General features: G+C 43.5%; 1 protein-coding gene across 1 annotated transcript; it reads left to right on the top strand.

Annotated features, from left to right (window-relative positions):
* The first annotated feature begins 226 nt into the window (after nucleotides 1–226).
* LOC124674413 (cytochrome P450 85A1) lies at nucleotides 227–6,820 on the top strand. The gene is made up of 9 exons (XM_047210462.1): nucleotides 227–523; nucleotides 936–1,257; nucleotides 2,557–2,706; nucleotides 2,783–3,031; nucleotides 3,117–3,203; nucleotides 3,305–3,383; nucleotides 3,469–3,575; nucleotides 6,249–6,373; nucleotides 6,454–6,820. The coding sequence occupies exons 1-9, from the start codon at nucleotides 333–335 to the stop codon at nucleotides 6,539–6,541; spliced, it is 1,398 nt and encodes a 465-aa protein (XP_047066418.1). The 5' UTR covers nucleotides 227–332; the 3' UTR covers nucleotides 6,542–6,820.
* Nucleotides 6,821–15,521: the final 8,701 nt, after the last annotated feature.

The raw sequence follows: 15,521 nt of genomic DNA, 5'->3' as shown, positions 1-15,521 counted from the left end.
CACTGCGGTAGGGCCAAGCGTTTTATTTATGTGCTGTCACCCACACTCACATGCACCCACTAGGAGTAGTAGGTCAAGACTTCACATTGGAATGTGGAGCCCTTGGTCAGAATATTATTTATTTATTTAAAGGGATAATTAGGCAGTTTTTTTTCTATCCTCCTTCCCCCTTCTCCTTGCTGAGTGAGGGCTGTGGCCTATATAGAGAGAGGGTCTTCTCCCTCCACCTCCAGTACAACAAAGCACTTGCCAAGAGCCGGAGACACTACGCCTCTCTGGAAACAGAGTATCCAAGAGGCGAAAAGAGAAGGCAGAGGAATCACAGGTAGAAGATGGTGCTCCTCGTGTTGACAGGTGTGGTGGTTAGCGTGGTTTTGGTGAGCAGCCTGCTGCTGAGATGGAATGAGGTGAGGTACAACAGGAAGCAGGGCTTGCCCCCCGGCACAATGGGGTGGCCTGTCTTCGGCGAGACCACCGAGTTCCTCAAGCAGGGACCAAGCTTCATGAAGGCTAGGAGGCTTAGGTAAGCTTGGTTGCTTTGTTCTGGTTGTCACTGGCATGATGAATATGCATTTGGCATGGAATCTGATCCTAAGGAACTGCAAAGCATAGCTCTGTTTCTCCTCCTTTTGCCAAACTTGTGTTATTTTTTTCCTTTACAAGCACTGGATGAGCTCTTGTTTTTCTTAATCCCCTGTGCTTGTGGTTTGTTGGAAAAGTGATCTGGAGAGGAGGAACATCAGTAGCTGTGTTCCCCAAAAGCTCACACCCATCACTGTTCCAGCTCCTATAAAATCAAAAGAGAAAAACTCCCCTCACTTTTGTACAAACCATAATGGCATCTGTATTGAACGGATTCCCATGATAGTCGCAAAAGAAGCTGCATATTAGTAATTAGTAGTAGTAAGTATGTTCTAACGAGGATATTGCTGCAGGTACGGGAGCTTGTTCCGGACCCACATCCTGGGTTGCCCCACGGTAGTGTGCATGGATCCAGAGCTGAACCGGCACATGCTGCAGAGCGAGAGCCGTGGCTTCGTTCCCGGATACCCACAGTCGATGCTGGACATCCTCGGCAGGAACAACGTCGCCGCCGTGCACGGACCGCTTCATCGTGCCATGCGCGGCGCCATGCTCGGCCTCGTCCGCCCCGCCATGATCCGGGACTGCCTCCTCCCCAAGATCGACGCCTTCATGCGCTCCCACCTCCACGGCTGGGCCGGCGCCGTCGTCGACATCCAGGACAAGACCAAGGAGGTCAGGCCACACTCACAAATTCTCTTCTCTTCTTTCGTGACCTGACTCTCCCTCTCTCTCTCTCTTGAGATAGTATAGCAGCAGCAATAGAAGCAGTATACTATCCTAATTTCTTTCTTCCTCTTTTTTTCCTAGATAGAAAGCGCTCACATTACTAAAAGAGTAGTTTTGCCGGTCCCACTGTAGGAAAACATTGGTTCTCTTTTGCTGCATTTGTTGACAATGGTTGGCAACTGCAGTTGTTTCTCTTGACTTTCTTTTACTACAGTAGTACAGTACTACCATTATTCACTTCACTTGCTCAGATGGCAGAGACAGAATGATAATGGTGCCTCCTTAAACACAGAGGAAAAGGATGGAAGATCCTCCTCCTTTCCGCCCTCCAACCAAAAGGGGAATCTTTAGCTTTCTAGAAGAGCTGTACTGCTGGATAACAAAAGGAAATATTAGAGCAAGTATAATAGTAAGTTTTAGTTATCTGGCTACAAGTATTAAAATAATATATTTGTGTCTCTTTGGAGGAGAGAAGAGGTGAGAGAATATAAGTGAGCTCTTATTATGCAAGAGCTAGCTCTAGCACGTGCTCCTAGACAAGCTATATGAATAAAATGTGAATCATCCATTGAGAAAGTAGTACATTATTATAGTCAACTATTATACTTAGAGCAATTCCAATAGTATAGCCAACTGTTGGCTATAACAAGATGTCATATCATTTGTAGTCATCATATAGCTAACATGTACAATAGTTGGCTATAATAATGTAGTACTTTACTAATATATGGCCCACCTTTCACTCTTACAAGGTGCCTAGGAGCACGTGCAAGAGCTGGCTATTTCGTAGTAGCCCACCTCCCTTCTCTCTCCTCTTCTCTCTCCTCCAACTCATCTAAAATATATTATTTAATGTCTTATAGTCAGCTGATTGGACTCTATTGTACTTGCTCTTATTGGCTAAATGTTAGCTATAGATGACGTAACATCTTGCTTATAGCCAATACTCGACTATACTATTGGAGTTGCTCTTTCCGCAACACACACAAAAGGAGTAGACAGAGAGGAGAGCATCTCTTGAGTACATCCCATAGTGAATACATCATCATCACAGGTGTCGATGCGCACACAAAAAATACTACCTACTACGGACTAGTACTTGTTTGAAGGACATTGTCGCATGTGTGGCTGTTGCGTACTGCTATTATCTCTGCCAACAACATACAGTACTACTCAAATCACACAATAACACAACCTTACTTCTCATATCTGACTAATCTTACTCATATCTGACTTTTTCTTCAGATGGCATTGCTATCTGCACTGCGGCAAATCGCTGGTATCACTGCTGGCCCCCTCTCTGCCGCTCTCAAGACAGAGCTATACACCCTTGTACTTGGCACGATCTCCTTGCCCATCAACCTTCCAGGAACAAGCTACTACCAAGGCTTCCAGGTACAACTACCACCACCTCAACCTGCTATCGTTACACAGATGAACTTGTTGTCCCTCCTAACAAATATTTTTTCAGGCAAGGAAGAAGCTTGTATCCATGCTAGAGCAGATGATTGCAGAACGGCGAACCTCTGATCCTGCTCACAATGACATGCTGGATGCTCTCTTGAGTGGCGATCATGGGACCAGGGAAAAGCTTAGTGATGAGCAGATCATTGACTTGATCATCACCCTCATTTACTCTGGCTATGAAACCATGTCGACGACTTCAATGATGGCGGTCAAATACCTGTCAGACCATCCGCAAGCTCTCAAAGAACTCAGGGTACGTATACTCTGAAATCAATTTGAGTTGCATAACAAAGATCAGTTGCTTCTGGAGTTTTCTGATGACCTCTTCACTTCCGCAGAAAGAGCATATTGATATTAGGAAGGGAAAGTCACCAGAGGAGGCTATATACTACAAGGATTTGAAGTCCATGACCTTCACTCGAGCTGTAAGTAGAAGATAAAACACAAAAATGAAGTCAGAGTAGGAATGTAATATGAGTATGATCGTGATCGTGATGAACAACTCATGGATACTTGTACCGTGTAGGTCATTTTTGAGACGCTGAGATTAGCTACAGTTGTGAATGGGCTGCTGAGGAAAACTACTCAGGATGTAGAAATGAATGGTGATATATGATCGAAATTACCCTACTACACTTGGCATTTTCTACTATATTAAGTTAGTTCTAACGCCATACTAATTTCTTCCAGGGTATATCATTCCAAAAGGTTGGAGAATTTATGTTTACACAAGAGAGATAAACTACGATCCATTCCTGTATCCTGACCCTACTACCTTCAATCCATGGAGATGGGAGGTAGGTAAAAGAGCGATAAATTATGAGGTCTTTTACGGTACAATTAGTTTTAAGTTGTATATCCATCCTTAATTTAAGGGCATTATGGGATTTTATAGGGTAAGAATCATGACAGAGTATTACTGCATACTCGAGTTGTGCCTTAATATTTCTCTTAGTTATCTTGCGAAATAAATTAGCCAAACAAAGGTTACATGCGTACATTGATACTTACCAAGCATCATGTGAATAATAATAGAACTAGCTATCGTTTCTTCTTTGAACGGGATAAGTAAGGCCCAAAGAGGATTATTCCGAAAAATGCATGCAATACTTACCAAGCATGCATGTGACTCGATTAAGCTCAAGACCATTTTCTTGTCCACATGATTTCAACACTTACACCTAGCACATGACCATAAAATATGTGAGACTAGAGAACCTAGATTCTTACTTGTGAGTTCAAACTTCTAAGAGCATCCCCGCAGGGGTCCCAATAACTCTCCCAATAGGTTCAATGATCATGAAGTGAATTACGTTCGACGTGTGGCCAATGAAGTAGCTCATCTTTTTGCGAAAGACGGCTGCGATAATAAGCGTTGTAGAACTTGGGTAGGTGTACCTCGTATGTTTGCTCTGAAGCTAGTGACATCTGAGGTTGTTGTTTAATCAAATCGCATCAAGTTATTCTAAATCGTACTGCCATTAGGGTGTTGCGTTGTTGCAGAGGCTAGGTGTAATTGGTATCTTCTGATATTAATATATTCCCTTTATCGAAAAAAAATCAAGTTATTCTAACAAAAATAGGGCTATCGGTTGAGATGGACCTAAAAAAGTGTCCAGCCGTGTCACAATAAACTATCTTGCATCCCCAAGCTGACCCCAACCTACATGGGAGCATTGGACACAAGTCGGTGCCGACGCCACACCGTTTATTGGTAGGCGAGCAGACCTTATTGGCACAACGGTTGGCCAGAATGCGCGCCACCACATCATCACCTATCTATGGCGTTTGATTAAGCTTCGGCACGCCTCCTCTCTCCCACATTTCCACAACCCACAACCACCTCATCCTTTCTTGCCCACTCGAAGCACCGACACAAACCCTAGCGAGGCCAACGATGTCGCAGGGTGGCAATGGAAGCCACGGAGCAGTGGCATGGCGGCCAATGTCTCTAGTCCGCGCAATTTTTATAGTCCACGAGGCGTGGGTGCTTTACCATGTAGTATGCCTCCCAACATGGGCCTTCTCAGCGGCTATAGACTGAGCGACGGGGGCATCGGTACACCGTTGGTGCCAGCCTCGGGGAGCACATGATGGACCTCGGGGTTCTACCAGCGCTGAGAAGAGGCTCTAACGGAAGGAGAGTACACCGTCCCTGTCCGGGACACCGAAAAAATAGAGAACTGGTAGTCTTTCTGCTAGCGGCAGGCTCTAGACCTCGTCCGGCACAATGGCAGCCAATGTCCACGAAGAACAAGAACAACTACGTCAACCTCGGCGACAACGACATCAGAGAAGAAGGAGGCAGCGAAGGCCCAAGCGCTGTCCCTAGTGGCATCAAGGACGAGTAGGAGGAGGAGTTGAACTACAGCCGGTTCTACTACCACACTGCGTTACCGGCTTTAGTTTAGTTTAGGCTTAAATTTTGGTTGAATTTCATTCAAGTTTGTAAAATATGACATAACATGAATAAAATTTTAGGTTTCATTTGAATTTAGAAAATTTTATTGGGGGCGCGGCTAGGGAGAGGCGCCTCCCCCCCCCCCCCATATGCGGTTACTAGCGCGGTGCCCCCATACGCTCCATCTAGCGATGTTGTCGGATAGTGTATTGGGGGACACGACTTGAGATGCCCTGATTTGTAGATAGGATATAACAAGCCATATGGGTGTCCGGATAAATAGAAAATATCTCATTACGTTAGTTTTTTTAATAAGATAGAAATATAATAACTTGCAGAAAATAGGGCAGCCCGAACCAAGAACCATCTGATCTAAAGTCGGCGACACTTGCCACTATTAATAAGATAGAACTGCATCTTTGTTGCAATGAAGTTTGACCCATTTTAAACTTTGTTTTGCTAATCATCAATCAACCGAACTCTCAGACACCCAAAACCACCGAACCTATGTTAAGATCTGTGCAAAAATTTACTCTAAAAGAAGGCAGTACACTGTTTCACTATGTGAGAAAATTGTTATTATTCTAACTATATTTTAGATATGTATGAACAAATTTGTTAAGTCGACCAAGTTCCGTTGAGATTTGAGCATTCCATTATGGTTTCCTTCACTCCTGTTCGTTAGAGATAAATAAATTAGTATTCATAAGTTTTTTCCCTCTATAAACGGTATAAAGAGTTGATCCAAATTCTCAGGCCACATACACGGATTGTTTGTAAAGGAATAAAATAAGAAGCTTTTATAAGGAATGTTAAGAAATGAAAAGTTTCCTTGGTTAGATGGTTCCGTGCTTTTGCGTCTGCCTAATCTGCGGTTGGTTGGGAAAACAATGTTCTTCAAATCAACTGTAGTATTGATTAAATTGGACCATCAGATCTGCTGAATGGCCGGTAAATATTTTGTAGTCTCTACCGTAAAAAGCCTCTAAATTATTACCATTGAAACACAAGTAATACTGTACATACTTAGTGGAGGATGTTCTGATCTTGTATTGCACACTGAAAATAGGAGAAGAGCATGGAATCGCATCCACACTTCATGTTGTTCGGAGGAGGTGGCCGGATGTGCCCGGGGAAGGAAGTAGGCATAGCAGAAATTGCAACTTTCCTCCACTATTTCGTGACTCAGTACAGGTATGTTGCTGTTAATAATCCGCACCCAATTGCTAACATCTCCAGTACCATTTACTGAAAGATACTTGTTAACCATGCAGATGGGAGGAAGAAGGCAAGAACACAATTTTGACATTCCCCCGGGTGGAAGCTGCCAACGGGCTACATATCCGTGTTCATGATTACTGATCTTGCAACATTTTGGAAAGTTTAGATAGGACTGAAATGGAGATGAGAGTGCAGTTCTGATGCTTCTGCCCTGACGAAAAGATTAGATCAGCCATTCGGCGCATGTAAGAAGTAGGAAACATAGAGATATTGTCGGTATATATGTTTACTAGGTAATTGACGTAGAAGGGCACAAGATGCTCCTGTTTTCCTTTGGTTGGTCAGTTCTTAAAGCGCAACAGATGTATCATTTGGTTTCTATACTCAATAGAGACATCTCCTGTCCATTTTCAGATTAAAGAGCAGTAGTATCTTCTTCAGAGACTGGTGCCGCCCGAAATGAAGCATTTTTTCGAAGAATCCCAGCGGGATTGATTTTCGTGACCAGTAAGAGCATCTCTAGCATACATCTAGCAGATACCGCATCCGGATCCGGTAGAAACTAGTATAATAACTGCCACTTTGCGGCATCGGGGTGAAAAACGACAAGCATAGATGCAGTAGAATCGGCCAGTCCGCAATTTCTTTTGTAGCAAACTCATATCACGGTTTGAAATACTTCATAAACTTGGATCCGTGGCCCAAATTTGGAGCATTTATCATCACGTCGAAAAATAACCGCGCGCGAACATTTAGCTCGGTTCTGTGAGGAACCCTCGCGCTGCCGCCGCCTCGAGACCTAGATCTGCGGCTCTCCCGCCAAGCCACGCCACCGACAAGCATACTCACCACCGGCACCGGCCCATCTTATTTCACCCACTAGCGCCGTCGATCGCCTCAACCATGGATTCCGGTCGAAGCGGCATGGTAGGACACAAGAGACTCGGAACCGCTCGTTTCTATCCCGGTGCGACCCCTTTGTCCGCGGTCCCCGTCCGCTCTCCTCCGCTCGCTCATAGCCATTCAAGTGTCCGCCGCGCCGCCGCTAGGTATAATTCTTCCACTTTCTTCGATTTTTGTTTAGATTCTGATGTGACTTTAGCCACCTGTTGATACCTAGATTCACGAATTGACCAAGTGGGAGATGGGGGAAAAGGGGGATAACACCAAGAACACAAGAACAAACTCACACACCTGGATACAAATCAAATTTTACCTTAGTAGCTCGATTAACTACTCCGATAGAATCACCCAAGAAAGACCAAGAGGTAGAGTCTTGGGGGAGAGATCGGTGGTGAATCCAACACCAACTATGTGAGAGAGTGGAGACCCACTAGAATCACACATAACAATTATCAAATCCAACAAAGGTAGCCTTGAATTACATAGGAGTTGAGATCCCAGAGGTAGTAGAGCTGAGCTCAAGAGGAATACCCCAAATCTATGTCTAACCCTAGCTTATGCGGGTACGGGAGCTCATATAGCTCAAAACAGGCCAATGGTACTTTAGGTATTAAAATAGATATAAGTCACAGCCGCTCAGATGAAAAGGAACGGTCCAGATTGCTTGGTCCTCTCGTTGGACCGGTGGTACCGGAAGTACGTAGTACCGGTGTTAATCACGCAAACATGTCGGGAGTACTGGGAGCCTGCGCGGGGGAAGCGGTATCAGGACCAGTACCAAGGGCGGTACCACCGATAAACGTGTAGCGATGGTACCGGTCTTGGGGGACCGGTAGTACCGGCCGAAGGATAGGTGGTGGAGCGCGGCCTAGCTCGACACAGCCCGGGTCGGTCGCCTTTGGCGCGTGCGTGCAGTTGATTGCGGGCTGGGGTCCCCTTCGGTCGGTTCCCTGGCCGCCAGGTTGGGGCGTGATTCGGTTGGTCTGGGCGGTGCCACCAGTGGCGGTGGCCGGTGGTATCGCCTTCTTCCCCGATCACATCTTGTCACTCCTTTGTCGATCCTTCTCGAAACTTGTCCCTAAGCACGCATTGGAATGAAGTAGGTGTATTGCTTTTACTCAAGCCCTTGTCATCGGTCCGCTTGGGGGACTACTTGGCTTTAGTGTAGTCTCGACCTTCGGAGGGGCTACATCTTCGCGGAGCGAACAACAACTTGGGTCACCGCTATCGACATTGTTCTTCCGCATCATCAAGTTCTTCACAATCCCTATTCTCATGAACGTCAGGAATTATCAAGCTCCAACTCAAGGTGAGGAGAACTGCAACGCCTTGCATGACCACGTGAGCGTCATCAACAAGAAGATGAACAAGACTCCTTAGAAAAAGGCCAGGAGAGGGCCTGCTGGAACCTACCTACACAATCCCCGCACCCCTTTCAGTATTAAGTTGGAAGGAGACGATTCATTGATGGCCCCTCTCCTGGCGGAAAGATGGAAGGAGACGATTCATTGATGGACAAGGCAATGAGACGTCGATTAAAGGAAGGATAGAATAGATTTCACCTGTAATTAGTCGAATCCGTGTTAAGTTGCAAGCAACATATTATCACATTAAGCAAAGTGTGTAAAGTAAAGAATAGAATTATCCTTAGAAAAAGCATTGTTGTTTTCTCCCTAGTAGAAACAACACATCTACAACCTTAGAAGTTATTTTCACTCTCCCAGATTACTAGAGGCATGAACCCACTATCGAGCATAAATACTTCCTCTTGGAGTCACAAGCATATACTTGGCCAGAGCATCTACTAGCAACAGAGAGCATGCAAGATCATAAATAACATATGACAAGTATATAATCAATCTCAACCATAGTATTCAATATTCATCGGATCCCAGCAAACACAACATGTAGCATTACATAAAGATGATCTTGATCATGATAGGCAGCTCACAAGATCTAAACATGAAGCATAAATTGGAGAAGACAACCATTTAGCTAATGCTATGGACCCGTAGTCCAGAGACGAACTACTCACGCATCACTTCGAAGGCGGGCATGGCAATGTAGAGGCCTCCGGTGATGACCTCCCTCTCCGATAGGGTGCCGGGAAGAGCTTTAGAACCCTCCCGAGCTAGGGTCGGCGATGGCGGCCACGACGGAACTTTTCGTGGATGGAGGCTCGAGTATTTAGGTTTTTCCCGAACAGGTGAATAAATAGGCGGAAGGGCGAGGTCAGTGGGCGCCCGAGGGGCCCACACAACCCCTAGGCGTGGCTAGGGGGTGGGCTGCGCGTAGGCATGGCATGGCCGCCTCCTAGCACCCGCTCGTCTCTCCTCTGGACCACGTCTTTGTTACAGTAAAATAGGAACTTCGTCTTTTGTTTCGTCCAATTCCGATAATATTTCCTGTATAACTTTTCTGAAATACAAAACAGGAGAAAACAGGGAACTGTCACTGTGGCATCTTGTCAATAGGTTAGTTCCGAAAAATGCATAAAATTGAAACGAAGTGTAAACAAAACATATAGAAATTGGTGTAAAACAAGCATGGATCATCAAAAATTATAGATACGTTTGCAACGTATCATCATCCCCAAACTTAACTCCTACTCGTCCTCAAGTAGGTAAGTGATAATAAATATAATTGTTGAGGTGACATGAAGCCAACACAATCTTGATCAAGTTATTGTAAAAGCATTGTGAGTTGGGATCAAAGTACTGTAAACATAGGCATGATAGATATAATTCTGACAATAGAACTTACCAACTACGTTACAACATGAGAAGTAACTCATACAAAAGATCATGAATAATAGTGTACTGAAAGCAACTGTTTTTTTAGCATAGAGAAAACATAGCAAAGTGGTACTCAGCTTGTCCTTTATGAAGTAGCAGAACATAAATGCTAGGACAACTTTAAATTTCAAAGGGTGACTAGATACAAGTAATTTGAGAACAAGCGATAACATAGTCATGAATCAATCAATAATAAATTTTGGGACTATGCACATTATACTCAGAATGACAACTATGCTCGATCTCTTAATTGGTGCATAAAGTAAGAAGATGAAGACTCAACATAAACTAAAAGAAAGGCCCTGCGTAGAGGGAAGCAAGATTACTCATGTTCTAGAGCTTTTTATTTTTAATTCAATAGAGGTGTTGAAAATATATTTTGAGAGGTATGTATGTCTATGTCAACGAATGGCATCAAATGATCTATCATCCTTTCATGTTTAATGGATTAAAGAGCGGATCCCATATAGAGAACAATAAAGTTCCTCTTCCCCTTAATTTAAACAAGCTAAATTCATGATTTCTCAAGTACATAGTGTTAGGAGATTTAGATTATTAGTTCAATTCATATTTACTGGGCGGGCATCCGCGCCTGCTCTTTTGCAAAATTAAGGACTAGCACATTGTGCATGCTAGCCAAGGTGTGAAGCCATGATAAACATGAAAAAGATGATAATGAATTCAACACTTCCTCATGAGCTAAAACAAAACACAAAACATGTAATAATCTTTGAAGGTTTAAAGGTAGCACACAAGCAATTGACTTTGGAGTGACGGTGAAATACCACATATAGGTATGTATGGTGGAGACAATTGGCAAACTTTGGTTTTCAGGAGTTGGATGCACGAGTAGAGCTCATACTCAGTACAAGTGAAGGCTAGGAAAAGACTGGGAGTGACCAACTAAGAGAGCAATAATGGCCATAATCATGCAGAGCGACAAAACATTATTATTGAAAGCATAAAGTGATATTTGATGTCTACGGGAGCTTCTATTCTTGTAGACAGTGTTGGGCCTCCAAGAGCAGAGGTTTGTAGAACAGCAGCAAGTTTCCCTTAAGTGGATCACCCAAGGTTTATCGATCTCAGGGGAGGAAGAGGTCAAAGATATCCCTCTCATGCAACCCTGCAACCACAAAGCAAGAAGTCTCTTGTGTCCCCAACACACCTAATAGGTGCACTAGTTCGGCGAAGAGATAGTGAAATACAGGTGGTATGAATAAGTAGCAGCAACGGCACCAGAAAAGTTCTTTGCCCAGGACGGTAAACAAGTAGTAGTAACGCAGCAGTAGTAACGCAGCAGTAGTAACGCAAGAAAACAAGAAACAAGCAGCGATAGCAGTATTTAGGAACAAGGCCTAGGGATTAGACTTTCACTAGTGGACACTCTCAACATTGATCACATAACAGAATAGATAAATGCATACTCTACACTCTTGTTGGATGATGAACATATTGCGTAGGATTACACGAACCCTCAATGCCGGAGTTAACAAGCTCCACAATAATGCTCATATTTTAGTAACCTTTAGTGTAAGATAGATCAAAAGACTAAACCAAGTACTAGCATAGCATGCACACTCGTCACCTTCATGCATATGTAGGAGGAATAGATCACATCAATATTATCATAGCAATAGTTAACTTCGCAATCTACAAGAGATCATGATCATAGCATAAACCAAGTACTAACACGGTGCACACATCTGTCACCTTTGCACACGTGCAGGAGGAATAAAACTACTTTAATAACATTGCTAGAGTAGCACATAGATAAATTGTGATACAAACACATTGCAATCATAAAGAGATATAAATAAGCACCTCACCGTGCCATTCAACAGATGAATAAGTATTCTGTGAAATATAGCCTAAGAGACCCACACGGTGCACACACCGTCACCTTTACACACGTGGGACAAGGAGTCTCCGGAGATCACATAAGTAAAACTCACTTGACTAGCATAATGACATCTAGATTACAAGCATCATCATATGAATCTCAATCATGTAAGGCAGCTCATGAGATTATTGTATTGAAGCACATAGGAGAGAGATGAACCACATAGCTACCGGTACAGCCCCGAGCCTCGATGGAGAACTACTCCCTCCTCATGGGAGCAAGCAGCGGTGATGAAGATGGCGGTGGAGATGGCAGCGGTGTCGATGGAGAAGCCTTCCGGGGGCACTTCCCCGCTCCGGCAGGGTGCCGGAACAGAGACTCCTGTCCCCCAGATCTTGGCTTCGCGATGGCGGCGGCTCTGGAAGGTTTTCCATATCGTGGTTTTTTGTATCAGGGTTTTCGCGACGGAGGCTTTATATAGGCGAAGAGGCGGCGCAGGAGGGTCGAAGGGGTGGCCACACCATATGGCGGCGCGGCCAGGGCCTGGGCCGCGCCGGCCTATGGTCTGGGGGCCCAGTGCCCCCCTCCGGTCCCTCCCGGTGTTCTGGATGCTTCCGGTGAAAATAGGAACCCGGGTCTTCGTTTCGTCCAATTCCGAGAATATTTCGTTACTAGGATTTCGAAACCAAAAACAGCAGAAAACGAGAACCGGCACTTCGGCATCTTGTTAATAGGTTAGTTCCAGAAAATGCACGAATATGACATAAAGTGTGCATAAAACATGTAGATAACATCAATAATGTGGCATGGAACATAAGAAACTATCGATACGTCGGAGACGTATCAATATTACAAGTCAAATACTAATTGATCATGGATGCTTTAGGTGACTGGTTTGTAGTCATAACATGGTGTAAGCATGTGCCAAGTCAACCCAATAAAGCATCAAAGGAGAATACCACAATACTAGATGGATATGTGATACGTCTCAAACGTATCTATAATTTCTTATGTTCCATGCTACTTTTATGATGATACTCACATGTTTTATACACATTATATGTCATTATTATGCATTTTCCGGCACTAACCTATTGACGAGATGCCGAAGAGCCGCTTGCTGTTTTCTGCTGTTTTTGGTTTCAGAAATCCTACAAAGGAAATATTCTCGGAATTGGACGAAATCAACGCCCAGGGTCTTATTTTTCCACGAAGCTTCCAGAAAACCGAGGGAGATATGAAGTGGGGCCACGAGGTGGCGACACACAAAGGCGGCGCGGCCAAGGAGGGGCCCGCGCCGCCCTAGTGTGTGGGCCCCTCGTGACGCCTCCGACTCTACCCTTCCGCCTACTTAAAGCCTTCGTCGCGAATACCCCAGTACCGAGAGCCACGATACGGAAAACCTTCCAGAGACGCCACCGCCGCCAATCCCATCTCGGGGGATTCAGGAGATCGCCTCCGGCACCTTGCCGGAGAGGGGAATCATCTCCCGGAGGTCTCTTCATCGCCATGATCGCCTCCGGATCGATGTGTGAGTAGTTCACCCCTGGACTATGGGTCCATAATAGTAGCTACATGGTTGTCTTCTCCTCATTGTGCTATCATGTTAGATCTTGTGAGCTGCCTATCATGATCAAGATCATCTATTTGTAATGCTACATGTTGTGTTTGTTGGGATCCGGTGAATATTGAATACTATGTCAAGTTGATTATCAATCTATCATATATGTTGTTTATGTTCTTGCATGCTCTCCGTTGCTAGTAGAGGCTCTGGCCAAGTTGATACTTGTGACTCCAAGAGGGAGTATTTATGCTCGATAGTGGGTTCATGCCTCCATTGAATCTGGGACAGTGACAGAAAGTTCTAAGGTTGTGGATGTGTTGTTGCCACTAGGGATAAAACATCAATTCTTTGTCTAAGGATATTTGTGTTGATTACATTACGCACCATACTTAATGCAATCGTCTGTTGTTTGCAACTTAATACTGGAAGGGGTTCGGATGATAACCTCGAAGGTGGACTTTTTAGGCATAGATGCATGCCGGGTAGCGGTCTATGTACTTTGTCGTAATGCCCCGATTAAATCTCATAGTACGCATCATGATATATGTATGTGCATTGTTATGCCTTCTTTATTTGTCAATTGCCCAACTGTAATTTGTTCACCCAACATGCTATTTCTTATCGGAGAGACACCACTAGTGAACTGTGGACCCCGGTCCATTCTTTACATCTGAAATACAATCTGATGAATACTTGTTCTTTATTGTTCTTCGCAAACAAACATCATCATCCACACTATACATCTAATCCTTTGTTTTGATGCTATTATGTCCATGCTCGTGAATGGTAGATCTAATGTTGATCCTAATAATGTTCCTTTAGCTTCATTGGTTTCCCAAGAAGAACATGTTGATGTGAACTTCATTAAAAGTAATAATTTCAACAACAATGCTTATAGGAATAATTCTTGTAACAACTATAGGCCATATCCTTCTGCTAATGGTAATAGTTATGGTAATTCTTATGGGAATTCTTACAACAATAATAGAACTGTACCCCCTGGTCTTGAAGCCATGCTTAAAGAATTTATTAGTACACAAACTGCTTTTAACAAATATGTTGAAGAAAAGCTTGATAAAATTGATATTCTTGCTTCTAAGGTTGATAGACTTGCCTCTGATGTTGATCTTTTAAAATTGAAAGTTATGCCTAATAAGGATAATGATAATAAAATTGTTACTACAGAAAACGCCATCCAAATTTGAATTAATGAGAATATTAGATTGATGGCTGAATTGCATGCTAGGTGGGAAAGAGAAGAAAACGAAAAACTTGCTAAAGAGAATAATGTAGCTAAAGTTTGGACTATTACCACCACTAGTAATGATAATGCTTCACATGTTGCTACACCCCCTACTATCAATGGTAAAATAATTGGTGTTGGCAATGTTTCTACTCCTAGTGCAAAGCATGCAAAATTGCCTGGAACTGCTGAAACTGCTGAAACTGTTTGTGATAAAACTGCTGAAATTTTTCAAAATATCGGGGACAATGATCCCATTGCTGTAGATCATAATGGTTTAGATTTTGATGATTGTCACATCTCTGAAGTTATAAAGTTCTTACAAAAACTTGCTAAAAGTCCCAACGCTAGTGCTATAAATTTGGCCTTTACAAAACATATTACAAATGCTCTCATAAAAGCTAGAGAAGAGAAACTAAAACTTGAAACTTCTATTCCTAGGAAGTTAGAAGATGGTTGGGAGCCCATCATTAAGATGAGAGTCAATGATTTTGATTGTAATGCTTTATGTGATCTTGGTGCAAGTATTTCGTTATGCCTAAGAAAATCTATGATATGCTTGACTTGCCACCATTGAAAAATTGTTATTTGGATGTTAATCTTGCTGATAATGCTATAAAGAAACCTTTGGGGAGGATTGATAATGTTCGCATTATGGTTAACAATAACCTTGTCCCCGTTGATTTTGTTGTCTTGGATATCGAATGCAATGCATCTTGTCCCATTATATTGGGAAGACCTTTTCTTCGAACTGTTGGTGCTACCATTGATAT

Source organism: Lolium rigidum, chromosome 7 (assembly GCF_022539505.1).
Source record: "Lolium rigidum isolate FL_2022 chromosome 7, APGP_CSIRO_Lrig_0.1, whole genome shotgun sequence".
NCBI classification, from domain to species: domain Eukaryota; kingdom Viridiplantae; phylum Streptophyta; class Magnoliopsida; order Poales; family Poaceae; genus Lolium; species Lolium rigidum.
This window is presented reverse-complemented; position numbering and strand designations above follow the sequence as displayed.